Here is an 11,271-nt window from a genome sequence, read left to right on the forward strand (position 1 = left end):
GTGAAATCCCGCAAATTTTCTTATTAGTGTAATCGATAAGCCCCAAAAATCGATACATCGAAATCGAAAAAATCGAAACCTTATTGAAACGATAACGATAAACATCTGTACAAATCGAAAATCGAGAAATAATTATCGATAAGAATCAAAATTGAATCGATAAATCGAATGCACACCCCTACTACTTAAAAGGTACTATCTTCTTTTGGGAAATGACATTGATGGGGACTTCCAAATACTCAAAGACAGCCTTCAGTTTCAAACCTTCTTTTTTTCAATGATTAGGAGCTTAACAAGGGTCCACTGTGTTCACGAGACCTTCTATTCATTTCAAACATTATACAGAATATAAACTTCCAATAGTACGTTGGTCCTATGCAAGTTGCAGTCCAAAAAGGACCACAGAGACTCAGATTGGACGAATAACATGTCAGTTTCTCTTGGCTTCATCTACTCATCTTTAAAAGATATATTCTGGATCACCAGATGCACACTTTCAAGAATCCAATGAATAAATAATAATGAAATTATTGATTGTCAAGATATTTTAGTGTAATTACAGTAAAGGACAAGGTCGATTTTCAAGATTTACATTCAATAATCGTTTCTGAAAATCTTCAGATCTTCATTGATGATGATAATTAAGTAGTTCTTGCACTCACAAAAAATGTAGATCTGCATAGTTGCAAACAGCACATGTGGGAAATACACAAACCAAGATCCACCTCTGAAAATTAATGCAAAACACACGTGATTTACAGCATAGGTACAGCCAATCAAGCTTATTCCAGTTTATAGATTGCAATTCTTGATTGAGCAAACACATTCCATGCATCTCATGAGCAACCCATCACTACAGCTCAAGGCTGAGCATCCAAAGAAGACAGAATGTGTTACCAAACCCTATGCAAAGACCAATACTCCATCAGCACTGTCAACTTGCAAGTTAGGAATAAAAAACGGAGATTAGATAAACGAGAGATGAAATAGGTTGATGACTAGCATTAAAATAGTCAAATTATAAAAAATCCTCAAAATATGAGCTCGTCTGGATGTACTCTCTTACGCATGCGATACATTGACAACCAGATGTACAACTAACAGGTAATAGGCTCCAACACATTGCCGCATGAGTACCACAACTACGTCTCAGTCTTAGACAAGTTGTGGTCCAATGCCGCATGAGCAATAGGGGTGGGGGGAAATAAGCGAGGAGTTTCACAGTATAGACAAATGAAGTTAGTCTCTCCATATTGACACTCAGTTCTGGTGCTAGATAAGAAAGCTGCATCTTATTAAGCTGATGACGGTAAAGAAGCTTGTCAAAGAGAATCGACTTTACATAGATAGCCGGAATATGAGTTTGTCGACAGAAGGTCAATCAACTTAGTGAATACCTTAAAGAAAAAGATAGTTGATATTGCATGTCGACAAAGGACCAAGACACCAGAGAAAAGGACTAAAGAATGTGGCTACACCTATTTTAAATCATCATATTGTAGGATAAATATAAACAGGAACAGAGAGCAATCATCATTTAGGAGTTTAGGATAAAGTTGCAGAAATAACAAGAATTGGTGAGGATTCTTTTGGGCGAGTCTGGAGGCTACTCCCTCCTGCATAATTGGAAGAATGGTACATGCATTTAATTAAGCTAATTGCAGATTACAAGAACTAGTTTAAATAGAAATTGAGATTTATACTCCAAGCAGCTAGTAAACAGCCTGAAGACCATAGATTTTGTGAAACGAGAAAAAATAGGGAAGTTCAAGTTGAATTTGATTAGTTATTAACGTATAAAAGCTTATGCGAAATGGGGAACAATTTTAATTCTTGGATTCTTAATTGTGACATAACCATTAAGAATATTCTAAACAAGCAACAAATCAAGTACACGTCAATCCCAAACATGTTGAGGCCAGCTAAAGAAATTCCATATATTCAATATGGTCTAATACGGCATCAATATTCTACACATTATTCTTAATACTTTCAAGACGTCTCTTCAAACTCAAGGTGATGAAGCAACTTAAGTTTGTTTATTTTGGAAAAACACTAGAAAATACGGAGGTAGACAGTCTCCTAAATAGTACTGCGGAATAGTGAACGATCACCAAGCAAGAGCAGAAGTGGTGATGAAATTCTTTCTCTCCAAAGTTGATAAGTAGTTTCACAACAACAGAAAGTGCCTCTTGTAGCATCGAAAAGAAATATATTATTAATCACCGGAAAGATGTTACCAATGCAAATTTCAAGATATCATCAATGCGAATTGACGTATTTATTGTTCCGAGGAAGGACACACCCAAAATCCACTACCATGAACAAAAAAGACCACCTAGACTTTTTCGGACAGTAATCAGAAATACAATGTGAAGATGTACTCCATAGCAAACTCTAGTTTTTTTCTATATAGGTTACTCCATAGCCAAACTCTACTACCAGAAGGAAGAAGAAAAAAATAGGACTTCTCAAGAACAATGAATAGGAATTCAACATGCAAGGTAGCACTTAATATCCTAACTCTGATACTACGAAGAAAAAGAAGAGATCAAAAAGTCTTCTGGAATATTTTGCTGGAGAAGTCCCCAGCAATCTGAAGTGACAGTATCATCGAAGTGATCACTTAAAAGGGGTATTGTACCACTGGATCATTCACGGACTATAAGAGTGGTGCCTAGACAACGGTTACCAGAAAGAGATAAGTATAGTAAACTTATGAAAACAAAGAAAAGAAATCTTTATCAAGATTGCATAGAATCTACTACCATGTGAAAAAAGAGATGATACTTGGAAAGTTGCACGTGCTGACTAGGTTCTAGCAATATGTGAAAAGAGACAGGAAAGAAAAGTTAACTCTTGAAATTGGTTAATTAAACATACAAGAGGTCTCCTTATATAAGAATTTGAACATCATGAAATAAGGAAAGTCTCCCAATTCTTGAAATTCTCAGATGTAACATAATATTAAGCAGTGCTGACAGTATTTATTTCACATAGTGTTAAAGGGAAAGAAAGGGGGAAACGCTATACAAGAAGCAATAGCAAACATACCTAGAACCGCATCAAGAAGTACCCTTAACAATAATTACAGGGCATTGTGCATGGTTTGAGCAATAGTTGCTTACACTCCCCAGAAACATCCTGTTTAGATTTAAAATTAGTCAAATACATGTCTGTGTAGAAGAACTGATCATGTATGATCCAATAACCATAAAATCGAGTGAAACTACTTCTAGAATTCAGATTGGCAATAAACAGCACGATTTTAACCAAGATAAAGATCCACATCCATCAATTACATATGTTAGGTTATGGTAAAAGGTACAATTTCAGAAACAAGTATAAATGATTTTGAAGCCAGGGGTAAAGAGCCCTTTTCTGTAGCAGGTTGACCAGAAAATCACTGCTTCACTCCACAACTGCACCTACTAATCTCTGATTCATTTACTTGTTGCCAGAATATACTTGTCTATGAAGTGAATTGTAAGCCTTGGGACTAGGCTAATTAAAGAGCTTTCCTATACCCAGGTTACCTGTCATGTTATCCCCAGTAAATGACATGCCTGAAAATAGCACAGAAAATTAAGGCTCATTTTTATCAGCAATACTCCAGTTAAGATGCCTAATTTTTTTATGAAGTTTAAGTGACTAATTCAGTTAACGTATACAAAAAGTACCTAATAAAGTAACTAGCCATCGGTTTTAAATAAAAAAAACTGCAACTTAAAGAGATTGCCTCCAGAGATGACATAGTTGAAAATAACGCTTATACTGCTGTATGCCTGGACAAGAGGGAGGTGCAACCAGGGCGGACACACGTTCAACGAAGCGGTATCATGCGACATTGCTTCGTTGGAAAATCTTACTGAATACATGTATCAATACTGTGAGGAATTGAGTAAGTAGAAAAAAAATGACACCACTTCACATACATCATCTCCTGGCACGTTGGTTGTGTGCCTGATTTGCTCTAAGAGTTCACAGGTTCGAACCTCAAAGAAGTAGAATTGAACTCAAGACCTTTTCTAACTTAGGATTCAATAAAACCTATGGATTAAGGCATTTCTTGTATAAAAATATGATAATTATAGTTATTTATTTTCATTCTTCCATAAATTTCGATACCGCTTACAAAAATTCCTGCATATGCCCTGGGTGCAAATTCTAGATTGCATAAAAGACTCTTTAGGACCATAGCCAATTTGAAAAGAAAATACAAAGGAAAACTTAGGTAGATGAGCAGGGTAAGGAATGCTTTACTTTATGCTTTCTTCATAAATTTCCATCACTAAAGTAAATTCATTGCTCAACTAACGAAATCGCGTAAAAATTACGGGTCAACGTAAAATAAGGGTTTCAGCTCTATCTACTATTGCTTTAGCTGTACAAACGTATATCGAATTGCCATTTTTCGACATCCAGTGTCTATTGCACTACTTTGAGTTGTTGGTAATTCTTCACCGGTCAATAGATTAATTAGCTACACTTCAATCTCAAACTAGTTTGGGACAGCTGTATGAATCCCCTGTGGGGTTCTACAAAATTAGAGATTCTCTAAATCTCACACTTATCCCTTTACTGCGGTACAAGTCTCCAATCGAACTATAAAAGAACTTGGCGAAGCAACAAACTTGATGTAAGTATAACAAATACTAGATGTTAATCCCAGCTAGTTGGTAGCTCTTCATCATGTTTTTCTTCTCGTTCACATGTGCTAAGTAAGCAAAAAGTTCTTGCTTTTGGACAAGAAATGAATAGTACAAGTTATTTAACCTTATTACATTCTTTTTCTCACTCTTTGAAGAAGAATAAAAGCAAGCAAAGCTAATGCTTGGAAAATACTCCATCCATCCCAATTTATGTAAAAGTGGTTGACTGGGCATGGAGTTTAGAGAAAGAAAGAACGACTTTTAAAACTTGTGATCTGAAACATGTCATAGATATTTATGTGGCTATAAATCGTCTCACTACGGGTAAAACGGAAAGTTTGAAGTTAAATTGTTCTAAATATAGAAAGGTGTCATCCTTTTGGGACAAACTAAAAAGGTAAGTATGTTACAAAATTGGGACAGAGGGAGTAACATGTATGCCTTAAAGTTTTAGGACCAATGAGCTAGTTGAATTGTGCGAGCATTCTCATAGAAGAATCAGGACATAAGTTATCCAAAATATTTACATATGGCTTTGTTGACTAAAGTAGTAGAGATCCTAAACTACGTCCACTTACTGAGATTCCAAAATAACTTTTCTACAAGACTGTTCAGCAAAATGTTAAAAACTACTCATTTACAGCGGACCACAAAAGCTCATGCTCACTATGTTGAATGGAAAACAATCTAAACGTGCTTTAGGTAAAGCGGGTTATCCAGTCAGAATAATTCAACAATAACAACATCCTCCACGTTGAGAATTTATACCTTTTAATGGGACCAAAAGCACGGGAACCCATCACTAGCAGATCAACATGCATTTCTTCAACAGCATCACAAATTTTCTCCTTTGGATCCCCAATAAGTACTTGGGTCTTAAAATTTGCCTGATTCAGAAAGCACTTTTCCCCATCAATAAAAATAGAAGGATAGAACACCAATAATGCTTTTTGTGATGCCATATTAGGCTTCTGCTTTGCTTTCTAATATCTTCTAGCATTTCTCAGTGACTGAATTTCCAACAAATCACATCAAAGGGTACAAATTTAAAACGTATCAAGCAAAACATCAATGTCAGTGCAGCAAAAAAGATGCCATGGTGGACTCAAATTGCTAATGCAGGAAACATAAAGTAGATCAGAAGCACCAACCAACTCCAATTACGAATCTTCTGCTACAATTTAAATTGCACCCTTTATATTTTGAGACGTCACCAAAATTCTGATACCAGTACATTTCTATAGAATCTATATAAGTTCATAATTTATAATATAGTTTCATGTTCATTAAAGTATTCAATTTTAAACTTCGATGAGATATTTCTTCTATCAAACTACCTGTTCAACCATGTAAGCTGTGTAACGGCAAGATAACTTCCATAGATAGAAATTGAGTAAAAAAAACTCACATTTTTACTAGCACAAATCTCAGTGGCATGGTTCAAAATGGCCTGAGTGATCCGCTTTTGGTGTGCCTCAATCGCAGCATTAAACGCAGGCACCTCAATATCACCTGTTAATCTCCATAATTTAGTTGTACTAAAAATTAACAAGAAATGTGAACTCCAATCAATCAATTAAATACGCCTTAATCCAAAGAAAAATGAATTAAAACACAAGGATAATAAGAGATTGACTTAACTGGGACCACCAAAAGGGATAGCTGCAGGATTAAGACCAGCAGCAATAGACGGTGGAGATTGAACGTGGAGAATAACAAAGGAACCTTGTGGTTCTCCAGAATCGGGATCATGGGGTTTGAGCTTGATATTGTCAAGAGCCCAATTCAAGGCGTTCATACTCTCTTCACTTCCGTCAACGGACACGATCACACACTTCAACTTTCCGGTCATGGTTGTTTCTGTAAATTCGAGTAAAATTGGTACTGAGTTTTTACTTGGAATCAAGTTTTTGTGGTTTAATTGAAATATCAAGAAATGAAATCCACTGTATTGATCCTGAAATCCTTCGAATTTGATGTAAGTTCTTCGTTGGAAGTTTTAACATACCACCATTTTCAACACTTTCATGACAAGTTTTTCTTTTTCCTTTTTTTTTTGTAGCGTGTGTGGCTGAAAAAAATAATATTATAATAGATTATCCGAGTATTATTACAAAATAGGGTTGGTAATGACAGCAGTAGTCATTTTTAAGTATGTTGTTTAAAATATATTTACAGAGTATAATGTATTTAAAGATTAGCAAAGTTGCTCAAATTTTAGGACACGATATCTTGAAATTTAAACCTTAAAGTTCAACATCGTGTCCTAAAGTTTAAAAATTATGTCCAAGAATTTGAATCTTATGTCCTGAATTTTAAATTAGCAGTTCAGATATTTAGGACACTTAGTCATGAATTTTAAATTAGCAGCTCAACAATTTAGGATACTAAGTCCAAAATTTCAAATTAGCAGCTCAAAAATTCAGAATACTTAATCATGAAGTTTGGGTGAATTAGTTAACCATTAAATATATTTTAAATTATAAATATAGTTTAAAAAACAGACTTAAAAGTGACTAATAGTGCATATCGCCCAAACGGGGGTCTCTCGCTGTAGGAAAAGTTGGCACGTGCTAGCCAGTTTTCGGATTGGTCGTTGAAAAATAGCCAGCATTTTCAAAGTCATTGAAAAATATCCACTATTTTGCTGCAACAAAGAAAGTTCCAGCATAATATACTGGAGATCGGTGCACCTGTGTATGGACTTCCAGCATATTATGCTGGAACTTCAACACGCGAAAAGTTCCAGCATAATATACTCGAGATTGGAGCACATGTGTATGAACTTCTAGCATGTTATGCTGGAGTATTTTCCGGATTTTGAACAGTGTTTTCGCTCAGATTTATCTTTACATGAAAAGTGGCTAAATTTCGATTACTTTTGAAATTGTGCCTATTTTTGAATGATCACTGGTAAATCTGACTATTTTTTAAGAGAAAATCTCACTTTATACCCATTAATTCCAAACCAGTTACCCTTTAATGCTCATGCCCAAATTATTTACTTCTCTTACCCATGCGGCCCAAACTTTTTACCCGGCCTTTATTCGATTCGCACTACCACTGTCTCACCAACCGCAATAAAGTGCTTCTTAATTTCAAATGCGTCCAGTTTTTTCCGGATTTTGAACAGTGTTTTCGCTCGGATTTATCTTTACATGAAAAGTGGCTAAATTTCGATTACTTTTGAAATTGTGCCTATTTTTGAATGATCACTGGTAAATCTGACTATTTTTTAAGAGAAAATCTCACTTTATACCCATTAATTCCAAACCATTTACCCTTTAATGCCCATGCCCAAATTATTTACTTCTCTTACCCATGCGGCCCAAACTTTTTAGCCGGCCTTTATTCGATTCGCACTACCACTGTCTCACCAACCGCAATAAAGTGCTTCTTAATTTCAAATGCGTCCAGTTTTTTCCGGACCGCTTCTTTGTCAAGAGAGTTAGAATTCTTTACCTTTCTTTTTAGTTTTATTATAATAACTTCACTTTTAGTACTCTGCTATTTGACCTGCTTTAATTTAAGAACTTTTTTAGCCTATGTCTAAAACTTGCGGCCATTATCATTAGAGGAAAGTTTGTGTATGAACTCGAAGAAAACCAGTACTCCCATGTACTAGTTTTTATGTGTATTTGAATATTCATCATTGTTGGGCTTGAAGCTCTTGAATTTAAAATTTTTATTTTGAAACTTTTTTGTTTGATTCAAAGTGAGTGTTGTTAAATATTACTTATAATACCTTCTGAAAGTTTATACTGAAATTTGATAGCATTTGGAGCTAATTTGAGGTGATTGAGATTGAAATTTTCAGCTGAAAATCGAAGAAGAACGCATCTACCCAATAGTATATTGCTAGGTATACAATAGGCTATAGGAGTATATAGCTATACTCCAATAGTATACTATAGGAGTATATAGTTAAATTACAACAGTATACTATTATAATATACAATATATTATTATAGTATACTATAATAATATGTAATATACTGTAACAGTATGTTGTAATAGTATACAATACCATAATAGTACACTTATTACCCGTAAATTCACTTGCCTTTTTCCTTTTAATTTACTTTAAGCTTATACCCAGCGTGAGGAACAAATTGAAAATTCAAATCTTTTTTTTTGTTTTGATTTATTCTATGACTTCAATTCCAAGACTTCTGACTTCTGGAAAATATTAATCTACCATTGGAGGACCTTGAAGTTTTGAAACTCATAAATTGAGTTTGTTGAGTTTGTGGTTATTTTGAAACTCAAAACAAGAAAAAAAGAATTAACTCTTTGCGTACAATTGTATACCCTATTGGCATAGCTCTATACTATACTGGTATTATATGTTAGTTAATATTTTTTGGTTATATTAGCTACATTTAATTGATACACAATTTGATTTTTCTTTAGTAATGGTATAAACAAAGAATAATAAAAATAGTGAAAACAGTAAATGAAATTAGATTACGAAGAGAAAAAGAATATAAAAAAAGAAGTTAAATGAAATTAGAAAAGAAAAAAATAAGAAGAAAACGAGAAAAAAGAAAAGGAGAAAAGAAAAGAAGCATAGAAATAAAAAAGAATTGGAAAATAAAGAAAAAATTCCCCACAAAAATTACTATAAGTAGGAAATGTAATTAGTTTATGGATAGAAAAACAAATAGATAGACAAGAGTAAATAGTTTTGTTTTTGTGGGTAACTGTGTCATTCCCCCGTTTTTGAATTTCTCTCTCGCTGTAGTGGCAAGTTCATGGACTTAACAGACGCAGTTCCATATTGGGCTTGTAATTTTCAAATGAGCTTTTCCCCGCGTGGTTAACCCAACTGAGATGCGATGCTTTTAGCTGTAAAAAAGAAGATATATTGTGAACACAAGATATATATCAAAATACAATAATTTTCTTTATTTGTTTGGAATTTATAATTCTCGTATATAACATGTTTGATCTATAAATTTGCAAATAATAGAAAAGCTTCTGATCAAGAACAAACATTAGATGTTTACACATACAGAGAAAAGAACTTGTATAAAACCTTTCCTTCGTCCATATAACCTCAAAAGGAAATATGTTACGAAAATTTTAAAATATAAATGGATTAAAAAGAGATTAAGTTAAAGAAAAAATGTATCTTAACTATATCATTCCGAGTTAATATATTCCAAGGCACTTTTGCGAACTAAATGAACCATGCGTCTAACTTCATTTTGCCAATTGGCCTAACTCAAGTTGAAAGTTCAATTATCACAAGTATCATCTATGAACTTTATCAAATTTCTTGTCTATTTATCTAATCAGTTGTTCAGTTATTTATCAAATTTTAATAATATTAGCTTAATGAATTTTGATACACACATCCCATGAATATTAATGATTCATATAATTCATCGTCTTAACTAATTTGGAATCGAGCCATAATAATTGTTGTTGTGTCGATACTCACCGACACACACAAATTGAATGTGTGTGTACTCTCGTAGCTTCAATAAAAAAGAACAATGTTGTTGACTTGAATCAAGAATGATTTACCACCCCCCCCCCCCCCCAAAAAAAAAAAAAAAGATGAGTCACAGAAATCTAAAAAGTAAAATATAAACAAATATTGTAATCTAGCTAGTCCAAAATAAGCATGATAATGTTGGGCTCATGCCCATGTTGTCCAATCAAATGCCCAATGGTCTAATCCTATTCTCTTTTGGTTTCTATTCCTATTCGGAATTGATTCGGTGTTTATTCCTATTTTGAGTGGGTTTTGGCTTTAAGAGAAAGCGTCACTCATGATCTATAAATATAACAACCTTGAAGAATTGCTCTATGTTCATTGATACAAGTCTTTGAAAGATTTAAGCACATAAGAGTGATTTTTGAGAGAGCTTTCATTAAGAGAGAAGAGAGAAGAAAAGTATTTGTTTTTGCTGCAGATTTTTATTGCGATCAGCCAACTTCAAATCACGTTTTCTGATACGTTAACCATTGGATCGGGCTAAATTTTGATTGAGTGTTTGTAACATTTTGTTCTTTGATTTGAACGGTGGAGATCGAATTTGGAGGCCCGTAGCATCTGATTTCGAGCATCAAACAGCAACTTCGTTTTTGTGGATTCTCTTCTTTCTTCAATTGATTAGTTGTTGCTATTGTTGCTCCGTATTTGACACTTGTTGTGTAGCCAATTTGGAGAATTTTTATAACCTTCTTATTGTTATAGTGAAGATTTTTGGATCTTTGTGATCCCGTGATTTTTACCTTCGATTTGAAAGGTTTTCTACGTTAAAATTTGGTGTTCTTTATCTTCTTTACTTTCGGGTTTGCCTCTTTTGTGACATAACAGTGGTATGAGAGCCTTGGTTATTAATGGAGGCGAATATGAGCAAGATGGTATGTTTAAATGGGAGAAATTATAATAATTGGATAAGCAAGATGAAAGATTTGTTGTTCGTGAAGAAGGTGCATCTACCCGTTTTTGCAGCTCATAAACTCGAGAGTATATCTGATGAAGATTAGGATTTCGAGCACTAACAAGTATGTGGATACATACGACAATGAGTTGAAGATAATGTTCGCAGTCATATTGTGAACGAGACACATACGAGATCATTGTGGGAAAAGTTAGAGATTT

At 34.0% G+C, this 11,271-nt stretch overlaps 1 protein-coding gene across 3 annotated transcripts; it reads right to left on the minus strand.

Annotated features, from left to right (window-relative positions):
• Positions 1-508: 508 nt before the first annotated feature.
• LOC104220861 (universal stress protein PHOS34) lies at positions 509-6,734 on the minus strand. 3 transcript variants are annotated; one of them, XM_009771824.2, is made up of 5 exons: positions 6,294-6,734; positions 6,061-6,164; positions 5,421-5,539; positions 3,055-3,144; positions 509-931 (listed from the first exon to the last, which is right to left on the minus strand). In XM_009771824.2, exons 1-4 carry the CDS (start codon positions 6,502-6,504, stop codon positions 3,066-3,068), a joined length of 513 nt encoding a protein of 170 aa, XP_009770126.1. In that variant the 5' UTR covers positions 6,505-6,734; the 3' UTR covers positions 509-931; positions 3,055-3,065. The 3 variants fall into 3 exon arrangements, with proteins under 3 accessions (XP_009770126.1, XP_009770125.1, XP_009770127.1); XM_009771823.2 differs by having other exon boundaries at positions 509-938; positions 6,294-6,715; XM_009771825.2 differs by having other exon boundaries at positions 509-903; positions 6,294-6,709.
• Between the last annotated feature and the right edge of the window lie 4,537 nt (positions 6,735-11,271).

The sequence above is a fragment of the Nicotiana sylvestris genome, chromosome 4, assembly GCF_000393655.2.
Source record: "Nicotiana sylvestris chromosome 4, ASM39365v2, whole genome shotgun sequence".
Lineage (NCBI taxonomy): Eukaryota > Viridiplantae > Streptophyta > Magnoliopsida > Solanales > Solanaceae > Nicotiana > Nicotiana sylvestris.

What these genes read in the sequence shown, in the direction of transcription:
- LOC104220861 (XM_009771824.2), bottom strand. Translation starts at nt 6,504, where the DNA reads ATGACCGGAAAGTTGAAGTGTGTGATCGTGTCCGTTGACGGAAGTGAA. An exon ending in AGATTTGTGCTAGTAAAAAT is followed by an intron (nt 5,540 to 6,060) that starts GTGAGTTTTTTT and finishes TTTCTGAATCAG; the next exon opens with GCAAATTTTAAGACCCAAGT. An exon ending in GCTTTTGGTCCCATTAAAAG is followed by an intron (nt 3,145 to 5,420) that starts GTATAAATTCTC and finishes AAATCTAAACAG; the next exon opens with GATGTTTCTGGGGAGTGTAA.